We start from the raw sequence: 19,490 nt of genomic DNA, 5'->3' as shown, positions 1-19,490 counted from the left end.
TGGGGATGAGCCATTATTATTGACCTCTAACTCAGCCAGTAGTAGTAGTAGTACCCCTCAAGAGTCGGCAGAAATTTAATTTACCGCGGGCTTAAAACTCTAATGGATCTCTTTCAGGCTTGGCTTGGCTCTGCCGGAGCTTTTAAGCGCATTCACGTTTCATTAGCTTTCGACCGAAAGTCTATAGTATTTACGGACTGATAGTTCGTTCTCGCTCGCGTATAATTCTTGTATATATACGAAACATATTTATGCAGATTTTCTGAACTGCAGTTTGAATGACTGTAATCACGGAAAATCGATCTCCAGGCTCCGCTGCTGAAGCTGAAAATTTTATGAAGAGTGCGCCACGTGGAGTATGTGTGCACAAGCAAAGATTTGCCTCGTGTATAGTGGCGCACACGCCCTCCGAAAAAAAGCAAGCCAAGAAATGCCATATTTTTACATGATTTACCCGAAAGCATACGAGTGGGACGCACAGTTTGCTCGTTAATAATTAAATTTTCAATCTGGTCTTGGTGCGTATAGGGAAACTTACCCACTACACTTTTTAAATTTTAGATTTTATATATTGCGAGCGCAGAAAATGTAGAATGCAAAAAACTCGCTGCGAAAATGAATATTGAATGTTTATGGTACATGTATAAATTGAATAAACGATGCTTTAAAATAGTACTAAATTTATATATTGTGACAATCTCAATAGTTTGAATATAAAAATTTAAGCCTATCAACAACTATACGCTACGCTAAGTAATTTTTTAAATTAACTATTATTTCACCATCAGAAATAAGCACAATTATTTCATCGTTCAACAGTCTCTTTCAGGTATTCATCGTAAGATGCGATAAAATGTACGAACGATTATTATACGTATAAAATGTCTGAAATCTGCACTGGTAAAAACATTTTGACAAAAAATTAAAATTTTTCTTCTTTTGCTGAGCTCTCGGTTCGCTCAGCAGAGACGCATGTGCTTATTAAAAAGTGACAAGCTTATGTACACGTGCGGCTTGAGACGTTTATCGATCAGTGCATTGTTATCGACTGCTCCCAGATGTATAACTTTTCATTGTTCCAAGTCTTCGCTTGAATTTTTCGATTCGTAGCTCTAAAAAACGAAACGTAAAATTTTTAAATGAAAACGTCGAGCGCTGTAAATCATTAATGGTTTACACATTTTTACTCACGGATTTTGCGATTTGCAACAGATTTTCAGCTGTTCCGGCTCCAGTTTGTTGTACCATACCGTACAAAACTCCATCGTTGCGTTGAAGCAATTTGTATGGGTGATCGAATTCCTGATAGAAAATAAAAAATGAACGCTCCGTGTAATTTTTATTGTACGTTTTGACTTTAACGTGGATAAATGTGCCCATCGATCGGTCTAATTGTCGCGATCTTTTCGCAACTTCACGTAATCATCAATCAATATCTCGACGCGATGAGTCGACACTTATTTGCACTTTAAAATAGATCTCGATAAGATACACGATATTTTCCTTAGTCATAGATTAAATTATACGCGCGGAAAAGCAGTTGGGACAAAAAAAAGAAGGCCATTGTGTACTCACGACGACTCGTCCAGCATCCATGACAATGATCTTGGTGCTGTCCATGACCGTGTTGAGCCGATGGGCGATAATGAGCACGGTACAGTTGGCGAATTTCCTGCGTATGGCCTTCTGAATGAGCTCGTCGGTGCGCGGATCGACGTTGGCCGTCGCCTCGTCCAGCACCAGTATCTTGTTGTTCCGGACGATGGCCCGGGCCAGGCAGAGCAACTGCCTCTGACCCACGCTGAAATTCGTGCCGCCCTCCATGACGCGCATCTCGAGGCCGAGGTCCGAGTCGAGGGTGCCCTTGAGCTCGACGTCCTCGAGGGCTCGCCAGAGCTCGTTATCGGCGTACTCCTCGAACGGGTCGAGATTCGTGCGCAGCGTGCCGCCGAACAGCACCGGCTCCTGCGGTATAATACTGATTTTCGAGCGCAGATCGCGCAGCGATATCTTGCTCGTGTCCAGGCCGTCGATTTTGATCTCGCCCTCGAGATCGGCCAGGCGGAACAGGGCGTTGAGCAGCGACGACTTGCCGGCGCCCGTACGGCCGACTATGCCGACCATCTCGTTGGGCTCGACGCAGAAGGTGAGATGCCTCAGGGCCGCCTTCTTCTGGCTGCCGTAGGTCAGCGTGACGTCGTTGAACTCGATCCTGCCGCTCGCGGGCCACTTCTCCGGCGGCTTGTTCTCGCTGCTCTCCAGGGCCGGCTCCTGGGGCAGCTTCGTGTACTCGAGCACCCGCTCGACCGAGGTCATCTGATTCTCCAGCTCGGCCGTCTGGCGCACGCCCCACTGCAGCATGCCCGTGAGCAGGATGCACTGGGTGATAACCAGACCGGCGCTCCCGGCCAGGGCCACGTCGTTCACCGCCACGAGGGTGAAGACGACGCTGGCCGTGAAAATTAGGTAGATGCTCTCGATGTAGAAGCCGAAAGCCCTAGAGCCCGAGAAGAACAGGAACCAGGCTGACGAGTGCAGGTCTTGGTGACTGTCGAACTCCTTGGTGAGCACTTCCTGGGCCCTTAGAGCTCGTATCGTCGAGATGCCTTGGATACTGGCGCTCAGGTGATTGAATACCGGCGAGCGGGCTGAAACGTTCGAACGATCGTGACAATCAAGCAGTTACATAATTACTCACGCATGTTGGAAAACTTTTTGTCATTACTCACTTATGCCCTCCAATCGTTTGATGCTGCGACTGCCGCTCATGTAGAACGTTCGGAAAAAGTAGGCGAGCGTGCCCAGAGCCGCGGCCGGCAGCAGGAACCACGGATTGACGCTGGCTATTATACCGAGCACCGCGATCGTGTACAAACTGATCTGAGTTACGTCGATGATTGTTTGAGGCACCCTCGTGTCAACGATACCCATGTCTTTGGAAAATCTGAAACGGACGCGATTTAATTTTTTTCATCCAAAATAAATTTAGATTTAAATATTTAAGGGCGATGGTAAAATCACAAAATTGCACATACACAGGAGAGAAATGAATGCAATGCACCGATCAATGCCAATGACCCAAGGTGTATACGATTGTCATTTCAGCATGGATGCTACTTAGGCACATCGGCGTTGCTACTACATTCATCTCCCGTCGCGTACCTGTTTAAAATGCGTCCAATCGGGTTGGCGTTGAAGAAGGCCATGGAGGTGTGGCAGATACTGTCGAACAGGGCCGCGTGAAGATTCCTCGATATCCTCATGCACATGTCGAAGAATATGTAGGCCTGCAGCAGAGTCAGGACCATCGTGCCGATCGTCATCGAGCCCAGCACGTAGATGAACCAGCCGCGGCCCTGCAGGGGATCGCCCTCGACGGCGCTCAGCGTGTTATTGGCCTCCTTCTCCTCGTAGTTCACCCAGTAGGAGATGAAGTAGTCGGCGCCGCTCGACATCACCTGACACATTATGCTGACCACGTAGACCATGAGGACGAGGAAGACGTTTTTCGCCGCGCCGAAGTACTGCAGATAGGTCTTGGCGGTGATGTTGCCGCGAGTTCGGCTCTCCTCCTCCTCGTCCTCTTCCTCCTCGGACTTGGCCGCCACGGCTGCTGCTGCTGCTGCTGGCTTGGCTGTGCCGTTCTCCTTGTTGACGGGTGGATCGATGACGTCGTCGACCGCATCCGAGCCTTTGTCGTTCTCCTTGCGAATCATCTTGGCCAGATCCAGGGCCGAGTCGAGCAGCTCGGTGGCACTGCCCTGAGCCTGTATCTCCCCGTCGCCGAGTATGACGATGTGATCGACGTTCTTCAAGTAATGAAACTGATGCGTCACCAGCACGACGGTCTTGCCCTTGAGGAACGACTTGATGCACTTCTCGAAGATGCCACGGCCGACGTGGCTGTCGACCGCTGAGAGCGGATCGTCCAACAGGTAGATGTCGGCCTCCTGGTAAATCGCACGGGCCAGATTGACTCGGGCACACTGGCCGCCGCTCAGATTGATTCCTCGCTCGCCCACGAGGGTCGAGTCGCCGTACGGCAGCAGCTCCAGATCGCGTTTCAGCTGACAGACCTCGATGACCTTGTCGTAGCGCTCCTTGTTGAAGGGCAGACTGAAGGTGATGTTCTGCCGGACCGTCGACGCGAAGATCCACGCCTCCTGGCTGGCGTACGACATTTTACCGGCTATCTTGATGTCGCCCTCGACGTGGGGCATCTCGTTGAGCAGGGCGTGAAGCAGCGTCGTCTTGCCCGAGCCCACCTGGCCGACGATCGCCGTCAGAGAGCCCAGCTTGACGTCGAGATTCACGTGGCTCAGCGCCTCGTGTTTGGCGTCGGCTTTCCATTTGGCGGTGACGTTTTTCAACGAGACGGCCACGCCGTCGTTGGCCTCGGCACTGACGTAGCTGATGTTCGACGCGTTGGCTTGAACCTCGTCGGAGACTAAAAATTTCTGCAAACGTTTGACCGACACAAAAGCCTCGGCGCATTCTTTGATACCTGTTGCGGATAACGTGATTGAATTTTTTTGTTTTTTTATAGTAAGCGCAAAACTCGCACACTGCTGACGTCAGTAGTAAAGAAAATCATACCAAGTGGGAACATTCTGTATAAACTCGTTCGCAGCACGTTGTAATACGCCGTGACCAGGTACACTTTTTCCGCGTCGATCGTATTGCCGAACAGAATGTATGCTAATATCGTCACGAAAAGGCATACCCGTGGAATGTAACTCTCGAACGACCAACATATCTCGCTCATCATTAAATTATTCCTAATGACTTTTACCTCTTTTCTGAAACATTCGTAATTGTCAGATTTTCCATTGTTTGAGAAAAAAATTATACAATCGATATATCGTCAAATGATGAAATTCAAACTCACTCTCTAGCTTTATCAACAAGAAACGAGAACGGTTTTTCCCAGGCGTACATTTTGATGACTTTGACGCCGCTTATGATTTCATTAGTCAATCTTAAGCGCTCATCGGTTTTGAAGGAGAATTTCAACGTGAAATACGACGACAGCTTGCCATAACAACCTATTGTGAAGCGAAAATCGTTTTCGTATTAAATAACGTATTTCTGCGGGCTTTCGTGAAACATTGAATGTTATTACAAAGCTATATAATACCGTGGACGGGTATGAACAGCAACATCGTAAAAACTCCACCGACTGCGGCTAAATTTACTTCTCTGTACAGAAGGTACGACACGAGGGCCGTCTGGATCATCGTTATCCATATGTAATGCAGCGAAAAAACTGAATAGTCGAGCCTGTTGACGTCGTTGCTCAACAAATTCACCATCTGCAAGAACACGATAATTCATGTTACGGCTTTAATCGAGCGAAATCATAATATTTTAAAAATGGAAAATAAATCGCCGATAATAAATGTTGTACATACTTGGCCGACGCTGGTATCGCCTTCGATGGCCGATTTGGATATTCTCAAAATTTTCCTATAAATCAGCGAGCAGCAGGCTACTCTTATTTTCATTCCCATGTGCATGAGTCCTTGATAAACCGGATGATTAATTATACAGGATAATGCTACGCCTAAAACTATACCCGAGGCCCAGTAATAGGCCTGGGTTCGATCCACTCCAACTTTACCACTAAAATATTTCAACAGGTTTGCCAGTATAATCGGTTGCGTCGTTCTGAAAAAGAGAAAAAGAATATGCAAAGTGCGTCGATTAGATGCTGGACAATCGGCGACTTCAATCATCGTCTACAGAATTTTTTTTTTTTTATTCCTTACTTTACTAAAAATTCAAATAATCCTAAGATGAATCCGTAGACCATGAGTTCGCAGCCGAAACATTTGACGATTACTCTTAGCAAGCTCGGGGACGACTTCTTTTTCGTCGACTTTTGACAGCGCTTCTCCTCGGATTCCCATAATTTTGATATTTTTTGACCTAATAAACTGCTTGTGTGCTCGTCCAGGGGCGAGTAGAGGTCCGATATCTCCAATTCTCGTTTGTATCCCGTTCGAAATATATCGAATAGCCAACTTTTGAAGTAAAAATAAAACGTGTAAAATTAGTTTTCAGTTAATTGGCGAATGAGGAGTATCAATCGATAATCCAGCATTAATTAAGCATTCCTTTAAATTAGAAATTTTTCAGTTCACTTTCGAGCACATAATACTGAACTATCTATAGTATTAATTTAATTCAAATTTTGATAAAAATACCCAGTAATTAATTATGCTTTTCTAAATAAATAGTAACTAATAATAAATAAACATGTGTCTGATTTTTGTCAAATCTTTAATCAAATAAATAATATTTACATTGGAATTTATAATTTAATGAGTAAAAAGTAATAAGTAATAATGATATTCGAGTTGTGCTCGTTTACTAAAATAGCTCAACTTAAGCCAAATGTCAATTCAGATTATTATAATGAAATTATCTTGATGTTTTCGTTGATAATAAAACAATACCTAGAAAACGGTATCGTTAAATCAGTTGCAATTTTATTTAAATGAGTATAAATTAAACGCACTAGTAGCAAATAAAAAATACTTGATTTTAATATTAATTTATAAAACGTAGAAAATTTTCAGGGTGTCGTTTCATTTGCATGTCACGTCTTGTCAATTACAGGAGCTACTTTTTTCTCAAGTGCGTAAAACTGGAAGTCATGCTATAATCTCGAGCAAATAAACTTTTATCAGAAGACGCGGTAGCAGACATTAATCAAATTCAAGTTATACACAATTCATTTCGCGTTTGCTGTAGAGAGAGATCATGATCAGTGTTTACCTTCTGTACATAGCCGGCTATGTATATGCCATTATATACGTGTAGAGTTAATAGCTTTACCCTACAAACACACACGCGCGCGCACACGCCTGCACACACCGACGGCAATTTTATCCTCAAACATAGACTAATTTCTGTACTTACGTAAAGGTGATGGCTGATAAAGGATTGGCAGTCCGTCTCGGATTGTTTAAATGCTTCTTCTCGTTCTTGTCCATGGCTTGGGTGTGTTTGTGTATGTGTGCGTAACTTGGCGCGATTTACGATATGGCGCACAAAGATGTAATATTACTTCCTCGGGGGCTTATTTAACATTCACGCACCAACGAACGAGTCCAGTCTAACAACGTGTGATACAGTCTATAGTGGCAAACAATTTGAAAAATCCAATTATCACAGAGTAGTAGTGGCGTCAGACAGCTGCAGTTGTCAGCTGCAGCGATGCGCATTGTGCACGCACAACCCGAAACAATGAGATGAGCACTTGATATTATGCCGCCGAACACGTTTTTTTTTTTTTTTTTGTTACGGGCGATGCTATAACACGCAAGCTCGTACGAGTACTACTGTACACTTTGGGCGAGATGAATATGGCACGTTTTTTTTCTCTCTCTCTCTATCTTCCACTCTACCCCCGCACCTGCACGCAGATGGAAACGTTCGGCGCGTCGATAATATTTGTTATAATAAGCTTTATACGAATTGTAATACTGCTGGCTGCGCGCGTGTGCGAAGCTCGATCGTCGCGTGGCAAGAGTCGTAGCGTCTCTCTCCGTCTCCCAACGAGTTCGTATACTTATATTCGATACCGATCAGCTGTGCCGTACGACTACAAATAAAAGCACACCAGGGCTGCGAACGCAAGAAGAAAGAGAAAAGAGAGAGAGAGAGACCCGAGCCACTCGAGAATGCATATAACTGGTGGAGAGCTGGTCGTACAAAAGATGACTCACTTGTATGGCTGCGAGCCACGTGCTCAGCACGAAGTCCAAGGTCCGATACGACTACGGCGACGACGAATGGCACAGCGCAAACCATTATAATCTCACTAAATCAATGTTTACGGACAACAAGGGACGAGAAGACAAAAAATCCCAACGGTTCGTTTGGCTCGTTTACGAGTCGTCTCTGCGGGTCCAATTGCGCTGGGTTTTTTTCTTTATACTTCGGTTTCGTTGTACGATTGAATTTATCGTCGCGGATTTTGTGATGTGGTCAGCTAAAATACTCGGCATGCGGTATATATTATATCGAAGTTTACATTTGGAGCAAGGGAACTTTGAGCTTTCATTTGTATTATGTCATTCGAGCATTACAGGGGGTATATCCGTTACTTCCTTATCACGGTAAAGGTGTCGCGTTCAATAACGTTATCGTCGAATACAAATAATAATTGATTTTTTGCCCTGCGCGGCCAGAAAATAAATGCGATCGCGTGGTCTGAGCTTATAGAAAGAGAAAAAAAATTATATGTGTACCATTCGTCTGGGGCTCGCGTGGGATGCTACACTCAATGACTCATCTGATAAGAAATAATCTCTTCATCGATTTCATACGAATATAATGATCAGTGCACTCGAACACAATCGTAGAAGACACGATTTCTTTCGTAAAAATATAAGAAGCTTGGTTGTATATTTATATTTGGTCAGGGGCTCTTAACCACTGCTTTGTTATAAAACATTCAAGTAGAGTCGTGAATTAACGAGCAATTAGCAAATGATAATGATGCGTTGCCGCGCGGCGAAGCCAATAATGAATTATTTAAACAATCAAAAGCGAGCGTACCGACTATCGATCAATAAAACGAATACATTGATGAGTGCGCAATAATAAATATGATTTGCGGTGAAAGTAAATATGAATATAATGTCGGATTATGGATTACCGTTGAGAACGCGTGAAACTAAACTATTAGTAGTAGTAGTAGTAGTAGTAGTAGTAGTAGTAGTAGTAGTAGTAGTAGTAGTAGTAGTAGTAGTAGTAGTAGTAGTAGTAGTAGTAGTGTCACAGACTGTCGCCGCCTACTACAATAGACAGCTCTGTCGCGCCCCGTGTAGCCGCGCAGCAGCTGTACTCCCGTGATCCCGTGGAACGAGCTATTATGTGCTGCGATATATGTATAATGTATCATCCAAGACGTCTTGAGCTGCCTATGTATAGTTCTGTCTCGGTGACACGCTACATCGCTGCGAAACGATCGAGTGCGTGCGCGGTGAATCGCTCGCTTCAACTATCGGCATACATGCGCGACTCGCGGTATCTCTCTATTACAAAATGCTGCTGCTATCACAGGCACAGCTGCTGCTACTGCTGCTGTTGTATATTATAACGGCGCTCGCACGCACGTCTCTATATGTGTATATAATCTTGTTGCGCGCGAGCTCCTTACACTTTATTGATCACCGACTGACTGAAGCAGAGAATCGCGTGCCGCAAATGTATCGCTGTTTGTACGTATAATGTCGTAGCTTCGATTCGCGTACTCGAGCTCAATTGATGTTCAAGACGACGATGCGTATAACCGAAAACGCGTGAAAACAAATGATAAGCTCGCGCGACACCAACTCCGCGGGGAAATAAAATTACGTCATTATTTCTTCTCTTTTTTCACCTGGCTTTGGCTTTGCTTTCTTTCGCTCCGACCTTATACGGCGAGCGAGCGCCAATAATTGACAACTGCACGACCGACGACGTTTAATGCTGCTGCGAGCGTTGCAACACTTCCGAATGTTCGCGTTTGTGATTGTTGACTCTTTATACGTCGCACACACAGTCATAGCCGCGCACACGACAGTTTGTTATTGATAAATCGTTAATTGGATTCGTTTAATGAAGTGTACTGCTGCGCGGTGATTTGCTCCTTTTGCTTTTTCAACGAATAATGTCGTTTGTGCAAAATTTCAAGCACAACGGCAAATTGAGAGCTGTGGAAGCAGAAGGAACGCCAGTGAACGAGTGTGTGTCTAATTCGACTCGAGGGAAATATTTTCTATTCCTCTTCTATGTTGTTTATTATATCTTCTTTGAGTGTATTTTGATGCAATGTATTTTCAGCTGGTGGAGAAAGTGTGATGTCAAACATTTTTTCAGGTATAATTGAAATATATCAAACATTTGTGAAAATAAATTTTTTTTAAAACATCAAAACAAACTTAATTTTTTATTAATAATCTCATATGGATAATGCAAGGCGTACTCACTGATAAGGTGCAAGGTATGATAGTTAAAAAAGGCATGGTAATTTATTACTATAAGTAGCTAAGCATTAGTCAGTACTTTAATCATTATCAAGCTATGCGACATGTATTTACTATAAACAAAGCTAATTCGTAATAGATAGTGATAATGCCATTTAACGCTTCTAGTGAATAAATAATCAATCCTATATTTAGAATTCAGAACTCTCGAGACGATACTCTTACCTTTTAAAAATACACATTCTTCTGTTGCAAAATCCAAAACTTTTGATTTGAATTAATCAAACCATCAAATAATGTAATACAAAGTTTACTTAGAAGTTAATTTTGCAGATAAATTTATCAACAGTTCAAGTGCGAAAGTAAAATACATCGAATGGTTCGCAAACAGGAAAAAAATTTGCATCCTGAAGAAGATATCTACGTTAAGATTTTCGCAAATAATCTATCGGCTGTAAAGTCGTCTAAAGCTTTTGTTTAAATCAACGTATCACTTGACGATTGCGATCTTGCCGCCAAGCTCGACGATTTCAGATAGTCTGATGAATTACATCAGACAAATTTTCCAACGATTTGTGGCGTACTCGATTGAAAGCCACAAACGCGATATCAAATATTGATTTTAATTTTATAAATCGAGGTCCGAGGCAATCAGCCTGAGTAGAGGAACATTTCACCGTAATCAAGCGTGTAACAGAGGATCTGTTGTGGCAAGTTTTTCAATCTATCATGCTCACCTGAGAGACTGTCTCGCGGATTAATTATGGATAAATTTCATTAGCGGGAGGGTCACGCGTGTACTTACTACCAAATATATGAACAAGATGCATTTGTCACGCTCTACTCACTTTTGTTACGAATGTAACTAATTTATGCAATACATAAAAGTCTGCTAAGACATTCAAAAGAAGCATAGTCCAAGAAATTATGCCATACCAAATATTTTTTCGGTATGCATCGGAAAAACTGTCTTCAACTTTCTTCAACTGTCAACATCAAGGACAAGCGAATTGTATAGTGACTAGCATCATTAAAATTAAAGAATTTAACATATTGATTACTCAAAATAAAAAAATAATCATTTTTTTGAATACTAATAAAACATGTTGGTTACCGAGTCTTATACATAAGGCCGATTCTCTGTGAAATCGAATGGCCAAAAAAATTTTTTTTTGCAAATATGAAAAACTTGTTGTATTTGATGTCAGATTTGACCCAAGAAAATTTTAGAAAAATTGGGGCCTTCTATGACACTTTTTCAGAGGCCCAAAGTTGGCCATTTTAGGGTTTTTTGGAAATTCATGAAAAATCAAAAATATTCAAATAATTCCTGGATTGAAGTAGAATGATTCAAAAGTAAAAGTGCCCAGCAACTTTTTTGTTAAAAATTGTCAAAATTTTCAGAAAAAAAGTATGCCAAAGTGATTGGAGCTATATAGTAAAGTGAAAAGCTCTCAAAAGTTGAAAAAAACACAAAACAAGAAATCTACTCGAGTTCCTAAACTATGTAAAAAGCTTCCCAAAGATGTCAACTACTGCCTGATAAAGTTTTGTAATGGGTCTTAAAGTTTAACGCAATGTAGACAACATTGTGTGGCGAAAAACGTGTAAAAAAGGTCAAAAATAGGCCTACAATGCCTAAAATCACTAAAAACAGCCATTTTCAGACCTTTTATGCACGTTTTTCGCCACACATTGTTGTCTACATTGCGTTAAACTTTAAGACCCATTACAAAACCTTATCAAGCAGTAGTTGACATCTTTGGGAAGCTTTTTACATAGTTTAGGAACTCGAGTAGATTTCTTGTTTTGTGTTTTTTTCAATTTTTGAGAGCTTTTCACTTTACTATATAGCTCCAATCACTTTGGCATACTTTTTTCTGAAAATTTCAACAATTTCCAACAAAAAAGTTGCTGGGCACTTTTACTTTTGAATCATTCTACCCGGATCCAGGAATTATTTGAATATTTGTGATTTTTCATGAATTTCCAAAAAATGCTAAAATGGCCAACTTTGGGCCTCTGAAAAAGTGTCATAGAAGGCCCCAATTTTCCTAAAAATTTTTTTGGTCAAATCTGACATCAAATACAACTAGTTTTTCATATTTGCAGAAAAAAATTTTTTTTGGCCATTTGATTTCACAGAAAATCAGCCATAAATATAAATTATTATTCTCTATAAAAGATTAGTCTTACATTAAATATCGTGTAAATCACTCATTGCTAATACTACAAAAATTTAATATTCGTAATGTTAGACTTACTAGTCATTTTATGATTTATAAAAAGTACATTGCAGAAAACCAAGCAATCTAATAAAATAGTTAGATAAATTTAAAACAATTAATGTTCTTAAAATTATATTCATTTTTTCGAGTTTCAACGTTGTTTTTACATAAGATCGATAACAATAATAAATATACGAATTCTTTCTTTATCTTTATATCATTATATTTTTATATCTTTATATCAATCTAAAATTTTCGATTTGTCCTATGAAAAAATAAATCACAACTTTCATTACGGGTTTTCGTACAATTGAATATACATTTTAAACATTTAATTCGTAGGGATAGTGTCACATAATAGATTCCGACATGCCTGAAGAGATTATTCTTACATGAATATTTCTTTTTGCGGGTATAGATTATTTAGATGGTACCATTGCACCCAATATCTATATGGGTTTTGAGACTAATCTTGTATACGGACGTTTTTCCACATAACCACATGCCGTTTCACGTGCCGCATTAGGCTAGATCGCATAGAAAATATTTTTTCACATACATCGCACTTATGTGTGATACCATTATGCAAAGCGTCAATGTGGATTTTAAGATGACTCTTTTGTGAAAATGTCTTCCCGCATGTATCACAGGTGTGGGTGATACCATTATGCAAAGCGTCAATGTGGATTTTAAGATGACTCTTTTGTGAAAATGTGTTCCCGCATGTATCACAGGTGTGGGTCATACCATTATGCACAGTCTTGATGTGTAATTTGAGATTACCTTTCGTTGCAAAGTTCTTCCCACATGTGCCACATGTGTGGGTGATACCATCATGAAAAGCCTTGATATGGGTATAAAGATTACACTTTTGTGAAAATGTCTTCCCACATGTATCACAGGTGTAGGTAATACCATTATGCACAGTCTTGATGTGTAATTTGAGATTACCTTTCGTTGCGAAGTTCTTCCCACATGTGCCACATGTGTGGGTGATACCATTATGTATAGTCTTTATGTGGATTTTAAGATAATTCTTTGTTGAAAATGTCTTCCCACATGCATCACAGGTGTTGGTAATACCATTATGCATAGTATCAATGTGGATTTTAAGATAATTCTTTGTTGAATATGTCTTCCCGCATTTTTTACAGGTGTAGGTAATACCCTTGTGCATCGAATCTATATGTCTCTTTAGATTAACGTTTTTTGAGTATTTTTTCCCAAAAATATCACACGCATAGCCGATACTATGATGCGATAATTTGATGTGTCTCTTTAGATGAATTTTACGAGTAAATGTTTTTTCACAAGTTTTACATGCATAAATACATTCATTACTGAAATTCAAGTCCAATTCTTTTTTCACTCCGTCCATAGCTTCTATTTTAACTGCGGTCAGAGGTTTATAATCATTGTTGTATTTTATATTCTGAAAGCAATTTTGAGAATAATCTTCAATTTTATTGTCTACTAATGAATTTATGCTGAGCTTCTCGTCTTTACATTCGAATTCGATTTTTATATTGTCAAGCTCACTTTCATAAGTTTCGTCAGATTTTCGAAGCACATGAATCTGCAATAAAATTGAAATTATATGATAATTACCGTTGAAAATATTGATTATATGAATTATCTATAAAATTATCTACCCTTTCTGAATTCTTTTGTAGAAAGATTTCGGACTGAACATTTTTGGTATCAAGATTAATTATATTAAAATTATTTTCAGAATTTAACTCATCTTCAGGTTCCAGTTTAACCCTGAAACAAGTGTAAAAAAATTGAGTATTAAGTCATAATGTCAATAATTTTATTTAAAAAAAAAAAAAAAATTACCTGACAGCACCGTTTAATTCTTCAGTCAATTCCATCCTGCTCGCGAGGAATTTCATTAACGACTAATATTTCTGTAATAGTATTACATATCTCTAAGTAACTTAAATAGAATCAAATAATATTTACAACTCATGATACGACAATTTATACACATCAACGTTAATAAACAAAGCAAAATTAAGTAATTATATATTCACAAGTGATACATGATTGTTTTCGTGCCACAAAAGAATAGAAGAATTGACACAAAATATAATATGAAAAAATGTGAAATTATAAAAATGACTCTAAGGTGCGCTAAATGTACAGAACAAGAGCTGACATCATAAAAAGCGCCTTGAGTACAACTACCCGACATACATCAAATTCTAAATTGTAGTATAATGTATTGGCTCTATGAATAATTTCGCGACTGATTAAATCAATATAAATAAAATTTTTATAAATTATCAAGCGCCTTATAAATAAAATATGTAATTTATTACATATTTTATGTGTTATTTTTTTTGTTTTCGATTTAAATTTAGTTGAGCTGTAAATGCTCAACTAAATGCTCAACTAATGCTGTAATTAACTTCTGGCACATATTTCCGACGTTGCATTCATCAATCATAACGAAATACAATTCTTTAAAATCAATTATTGTAATAACTTGAAAATATTGCCAAACGCTTGCGATGAAAGTTCAGACAAAAAAAATTAATCAATGTTAGCAATTACAAAACATCGCTATGACAAATTTAGTTTAGTTATTCTTACCAATGTTTTCGTGCCTACCCTGTGTTTCTCATACATGGAAAAAAACAATCATGTTCCTAGAGGTGAAAAAATTGAAGCTCTTTTAGGGCATATTTTTTCAGTAAAAGAGATGACTCGAATTTTAAAAGAAAACACCGTGCAATGATGACGATCATACTTTTTCCCTTCTTTTTATCCATTTTGTCGCGATGAGTTTAATTGTGTTGTGATTCAATTATAAGTTTTAATTTTTTTCCCCGCTATAATCGTGACGCAGCTTTCCGATAGCTTTTTGCCCTGGGCAAATTCTTATTCCTGCGAGAGGGAGCTATAAAAGCAAATTCTGTTAAACGCGTAAGGTGATAAGAAGAAACGAGGTATTCGATACTTCATTTTTAGTATTTTTACCATAATTTAAATTATCAATTTAAACTGCAACTTTCAAGCTATTATTTTACTGAAATTTGCTAAATTTATAATTTAGCAAAACGAAATTCATCCTTGATAATCTTTGAAATCGAGTAGTTAATAAGTTCAGGAATAGGTCATGCGATCCGTATACCAGGGGAAAAAGGCACAGAAACGCTATAAACATTATAATAACGTTATTATCTCGTAATCGGAAAAAAGTGGAGATGGTTAGATCGGTCTGCACTAACGGTTTTGGCAAAATCAGCGGCTGCAAAAAAGTCACGGCGCGCTGGTGTAGTAACGCTTGGCTTATGATGCGTCGAAAAAGGCTCTCTGTGCAAATCTCAGCGCGCGACGTAAAACGGAGCAAGTGCACGGCGCATGTAATCCATTAAATTTCGCACATGTAACGCGGTACGCGCACACAAAGTACGTATAATATCTCTCTCGGCTCTCACGCGTAGGTGTGTGTAAGCGTGTGTGCGCGCCACGCTCGACATGATTTTCTGATTTCGTGATCTTGTGCACATTGTATTACGGGTTATTTGCCCGAGTGGAGTGAGAGAGAGAGGTGCATCAGCCGCGTGTATACCTAACGTACATATAAAAGTTTGCGCTCATCATTTGTTCGCCGACATACATGTGTAGCTGAGGGTACACACTGCACACATGCCGGAACGTTATTCAATTACGAGCTTGGCGCGCGAGAAGTTCGCGGAAAGAGTCGCGGCGCGCGTGCACGAAACTGCCGCGCTCGCTGGTCACGATCTACAGGTATAAAAAAAAAGAGACGTTCGTTTTTTTTACGATCGCGAAATAACAAAGTGCCCGTTAATAGAGACAGCAGAAATGTCACACAGCAGCGCAGTTCTATGACTAACGGCTCAACCAGGGACAAATAAGGCCGAGGTTCGTATGATTCGAACTAATTCCTGCGAAAATTCGTTGGTCCACGGATCTTCTTCTTACGGTAAAACGGAAATGATCTCGCTGCTCCTCGAGCGAGAAAGAGAGAGGCACGAGTGGGGGATGCTGCAAAGAGAGCAAACCTGAGTGGAGAGACTGGGCGAATATATAGCGCGCGCGAAGTCGAGCAAGAGAGCCGAAGAAGCTGTGCGGCCCGAGAGAGAGAGAAACAAAGTAAAGCACCTATGTATGCAGCGGAGATCGTGCAGTCCTTGCCGCGGATGTTTGGCTGTACGAGCTGGAATTGTACATTCGGCGCAGGAAAGGAACTGTGCAGACAGTAGTGCACACTGTCGGACGCGCAGCGCAGTTGTGTGTGTGTTTGTGTATGTGTGCGAGAGAACTTACTGCGGCGGATACTCCCTTCTGCGCTCTGCACGCGCCTGCGCGCGTATTCCTGTCTCGGTCTGCACCTCCGCTCTCTGCTGCTGCGCGCGTGTGTGTATGTTGTTCTCTCGAGTCCCTATGTGCATACGCGCGCGCGAGTTATGTCAGTGTCGTTGTGTGTGTATCGTCGGGCGGACTCGCGTGTGTTGTGAGCCATTTTTTTTAGCCCATGACAAATGCGCGAGCGTAAGATTTCGAGATTTTCACCGTCTGCTAAAGTCGATGACGGACTGACTGTGCGGGGCTCGTGAACGAAAAAAAAAAACAGAAACAAAACAAACGCGGGCTGTTGGCGGTGCAAAGTGTTTTTGTTGTTGTTACTGCAAGTCTACAGTGTACGAGGAAGAGTTTGTACAGCGTCTGAGAGAAAGAGAGGCCGATATTGACATTGACTGCGCACGGGGGCGTCCGGCGCATAGCGTTGCACTGATATACCTATATACACTCCATCAGCTGGTCTCGTTTCGCTACTTTCTAAATGATATCAGGTGAGTCTGTTTGAGGTTATACGGTTCTGCAAAACACTGGAGCAGTGCATCCAGGATTACGATACGTACGCAAAGCAATTTTTAATGCATCCTCTTTCGGTCTCTCTTAAAAACATAATATTCTCGTCCTGATGTAATGTCCCTCGTAATGCATCAAGATCTTCGTGGTTTTTTTCTTCGACGAGAAGAGAAAGACGGAGATAACTCGAGTGACTGGTTTCTTTTTGTTCCTTAGTTTTGGGTTTTCCTGACATTGACCCTTCGTGCTCATTCTCTTTTGCAAATATGTCATACTCGTTACAATCGGTAAAATAAAATACATTTATCAGAACATTATTAAGGTTAATTAACTCACGTGTATAATTCACTCTAACTCAAAATTGAAAACTATTATATACTGAATATTGATGTTTGGCTTTTTCCCTTTATTGATTATTTTTATTCGAATGCAAATATTGAAATCAATAAAACACGTGAGAAAATTACAAGTAACTTCAAGTACGTCTAAAAGGACGCTTATTGGCTTTTCGAAAATTAATTACTTTCAAAAATGGTTGGAAACGTTATTCCGAATGCATCGCATCGTGCTCCTCTGCGCGCATTTGCAAAACAAACATTATCGTAAGTGGGCATCGACGGTATACACAAGTAGGCACGATGCCCCTCTGCATTTATGCGGATGCTCTCAAAATACTACTTTACATAGAGCGTGTATGTATGTTAGTGAGTCGTGCATTGATTCTTTTCTATCGCTCTCGTATACACACATTAATACGGAGTTTACATCGGTGTATATACGTCGGTGCAGTTGCAGTAAAGCAATCGTCGGCGCCGACAGATATACATTATTCGTACGTACGTGATGAAGCGCGATTATACCGGTAATAATCATGAAAAGATCGCACGAGTCCTGTATTAGTGCAGTAATAGTAGTAACAGCAGCAGCAGCTATATACAGAGAAGAGAGAAAGCACCTATGTTGATGTTATGGCTCTCATTAGCCCCTCTGCATAGCTGCCGCAGCAGCAGCAGCAGCGCACGTGTGCAACGACGTGCTCCTCTTCTTCTATGCTATATATATAATTATATAGCGCACTGCTTTCTTATTCTCCTAGCTCTATAATGTTACGGTGCGCGCCAGTGCAACGGTTTATGGTACTGCTGTCTCCTGCACTCGTTATCCCGATCAACGCTTTATCACCGCCAGAGACGTCTTGAATTCAACTTTTTTTTTCTAGAGTCTCTTTCTCTTTGGTCAACGCCAAGAAACAGTTGTAGAAAAATTATGTCGTCCCAATTTTTCCGATCAAATCCCGAAGCGCGCGCTCGAAATTGAAGCTTCAACGCGCGGAGCTTTACCTACTGGGAGCAAGGAGAGGGGGGTTGGTTGGTTGGTTGGCGCCGCCGACAAACATTATACTTATCCAGATACCGCTTATTAGAACGCAGAGTGCAGAAATGACCGAGATAGAAGCTCGCTGGGAATATAGGAATGGCGAGCATATAACTACTACTGTACGCAGGATCCTCGCGCGCACGATACCAAGGTGCGATAGGAGAAACGAACTGCCTCGGTCTGTGCTTTTATCTCGACTATACGGCCGCCTTTGGGGTATACATTACCCCTTTTAGAATAAAACTCATCTCCGTGCTGCACGCACACACACACAAACACCCGCGTTATATTTGTTGGGAATTTATCGCGCGAGCTTCATCTTTTCTCTACAGCTCTTGTGTACATAAATAATATACGTTTTCGTGAATGTACGTGGATTTGCCCGATGACCGGCTGCGTGGCATTGCGTAAGACAACAAAATGCGTCCACAAAGATGGACGATGATTTCATTGAAAGTTGGTTAATTTTTCTCTTTGCAGTCCGCTATAGTAAGCCTATTCCGCGCGTCGTTGTGCGACTGGACTCGCTGACGCAATAATCAGCTATAGCCACGGTAAAAAGAAGTAGCGGGAAAAAGCTCTCTGAAAGCTAACATTTACCTACAATTTTTACGGCCTCAACCTCTGTACACATTGCAATGCCATGTCCAGGGCTCGCGTACACATACTGCATACACACACACACATACATATGATACTCCTCTTGCACGAGGAAAAAGTCTATTTTCGCTTCGGGTGCACGCGGGAGCGCACACACAACAACAGCAGAACAAACATATAACGTATCGTATGTACCGGTATACCGTCAACTCTAATTACCACCTCTTGGGTGACGTGCCAGTTTATGCTTCGTTCGTTGCCCGTCCAAGTTCTTGTGACAATTTTATAATTCATAATTTGTTACATGCGAACGTGCTTATAATTGGCTTACGCGAGATTCTCATTTTCCTTTGCCTTTATATCCACTTTTACTCCAGTTGAAAAAAAAAATTCAGCCTATGCATATCATCCATAGTCGCGGTTCATTGCATTATTAAGTTTGTTTAGGACATGATTA

General features: G+C 41.0%; 3 protein-coding genes across 5 annotated transcripts in view; 1 reads left to right on the top strand and 2 right to left on the bottom strand.

Moving 5' to 3' along the window:
- Positions 1–670: 670 nt before the first annotated feature.
- On the bottom strand, positions 671–9,154 carry LOC106652646 (probable multidrug resistance-associated protein lethal(2)03659). Of its 3 annotated transcripts, none has more exons than XM_014371728.2 (12): positions 8,669–9,154; positions 6,925–7,140; positions 5,769–6,023; positions 5,412–5,667; positions 5,138–5,312; positions 4,889–5,045; positions 4,597–4,799; positions 3,163–4,504; positions 2,730–2,944; positions 1,576–2,648; positions 1,192–1,302; positions 671–1,112 (listed from the first exon to the last, which is right to left on the bottom strand). In XM_014371728.2, the coding sequence occupies exons 2-12, from the start codon at positions 6,996–6,998 to the stop codon at positions 1,071–1,073; spliced, it is 3,903 nt and encodes a 1,300-aa protein (XP_014227214.1). In that variant the 5' UTR covers positions 6,999–7,140; positions 8,669–9,154; the 3' UTR covers positions 671–1,070. The 3 variants fall into 3 exon arrangements, with proteins under 3 accessions (XP_014227214.1, XP_014227215.1, XP_014227213.1); XM_014371729.2 differs by lacking the exon at positions 8,669–9,154 and adding an exon at positions 7,734–8,642; XM_014371727.2 differs by lacking the exon at positions 8,669–9,154 and having other exon boundaries at positions 6,925–7,680.
- Positions 9,155–12,476: 3,322 nt separating this feature from the next.
- Positions 12,477–14,127, bottom strand: LOC111693824 (gastrula zinc finger protein XlCGF57.1-like). Its single transcript, XM_023459629.1, has 3 exons — positions 14,048–14,127; positions 13,861–13,972; positions 12,477–13,784 (listed from the first exon to the last, which is right to left on the bottom strand). The coding sequence occupies exons 1-3, from the start codon at positions 14,101–14,103 to the stop codon at positions 12,675–12,677; spliced, it is 1,278 nt and encodes a 425-aa protein (XP_023315397.1). The 5' UTR covers positions 14,104–14,127; the 3' UTR covers positions 12,477–12,674.
- A 2,876-nt stretch (positions 14,128–17,003) lies between these two features.
- LOC106652640 (alpha-mannosidase 2) overlaps positions 17,004–19,490 on the top strand; it is a 106,618-nt gene continuing 104,131 nt past the window's right edge. Inside the window, exon 1 of the mRNA XM_014371715.2 lies at positions 17,004–17,037. The gene's annotated coding sequence lies outside the window, so the exon portion shown is untranslated. The remainder of the gene's footprint in view (positions 17,038–19,490) is intronic.

This window comes from Trichogramma pretiosum, unplaced genomic scaffold (genome assembly GCF_000599845.2).
Source record: "Trichogramma pretiosum strain Unisexual culture from Peru unplaced genomic scaffold, Tpre_2.0 scaffold26, whole genome shotgun sequence".
Taxonomy (NCBI): Eukaryota; Metazoa; Arthropoda; class Insecta; order Hymenoptera; family Trichogrammatidae; genus Trichogramma; species Trichogramma pretiosum.
Note: the sequence above shows the minus strand (reverse complement) of the source record. Positions and strands in the feature narration are given on the sequence as shown.

Bases quoted from the DNA above. Each gene is read 5' to 3' on its own strand.
- LOC106652646 (XM_014371728.2), bottom strand. From the start codon at position 6,998: ATGGACAAGAACGAGAAGAAGCATTTAAACAATCCGAGACGGACTGCC. The intron at 4,505-4,596 runs GTATGATTTTCT...TATCCGCAACAG, and splicing joins ATACAGAATGTTCCCACTTG to GTATCAAAGAATGCGCCGAG. The intron at 2,649-2,729 runs GTGAGTAATGAC...CGAACGTTTCAG, and splicing joins CAAACGATTGGAGGGCATAA to CCCGCTCGCCGGTATTCAAT.
- LOC111693824 (XM_023459629.1), bottom strand. From the start codon at position 14,103: ATGAAATTCCTCGCGAGCAGGATGGAATTGACTGAAGAATTAAACGGT. The intron at 13,973-14,047 runs GTAATTTTTTTT...CACTTGTTTCAG, and splicing joins GAATTAAACGGTGCTGTCAG to GGTTAAACTGGAACCTGAAG. The intron at 13,785-13,860 runs GTAGATAATTTT...ATTTTATTGCAG, and splicing joins TACAAAAGAATTCAGAAAGG to ATTCATGTGCTTCGAAAATC.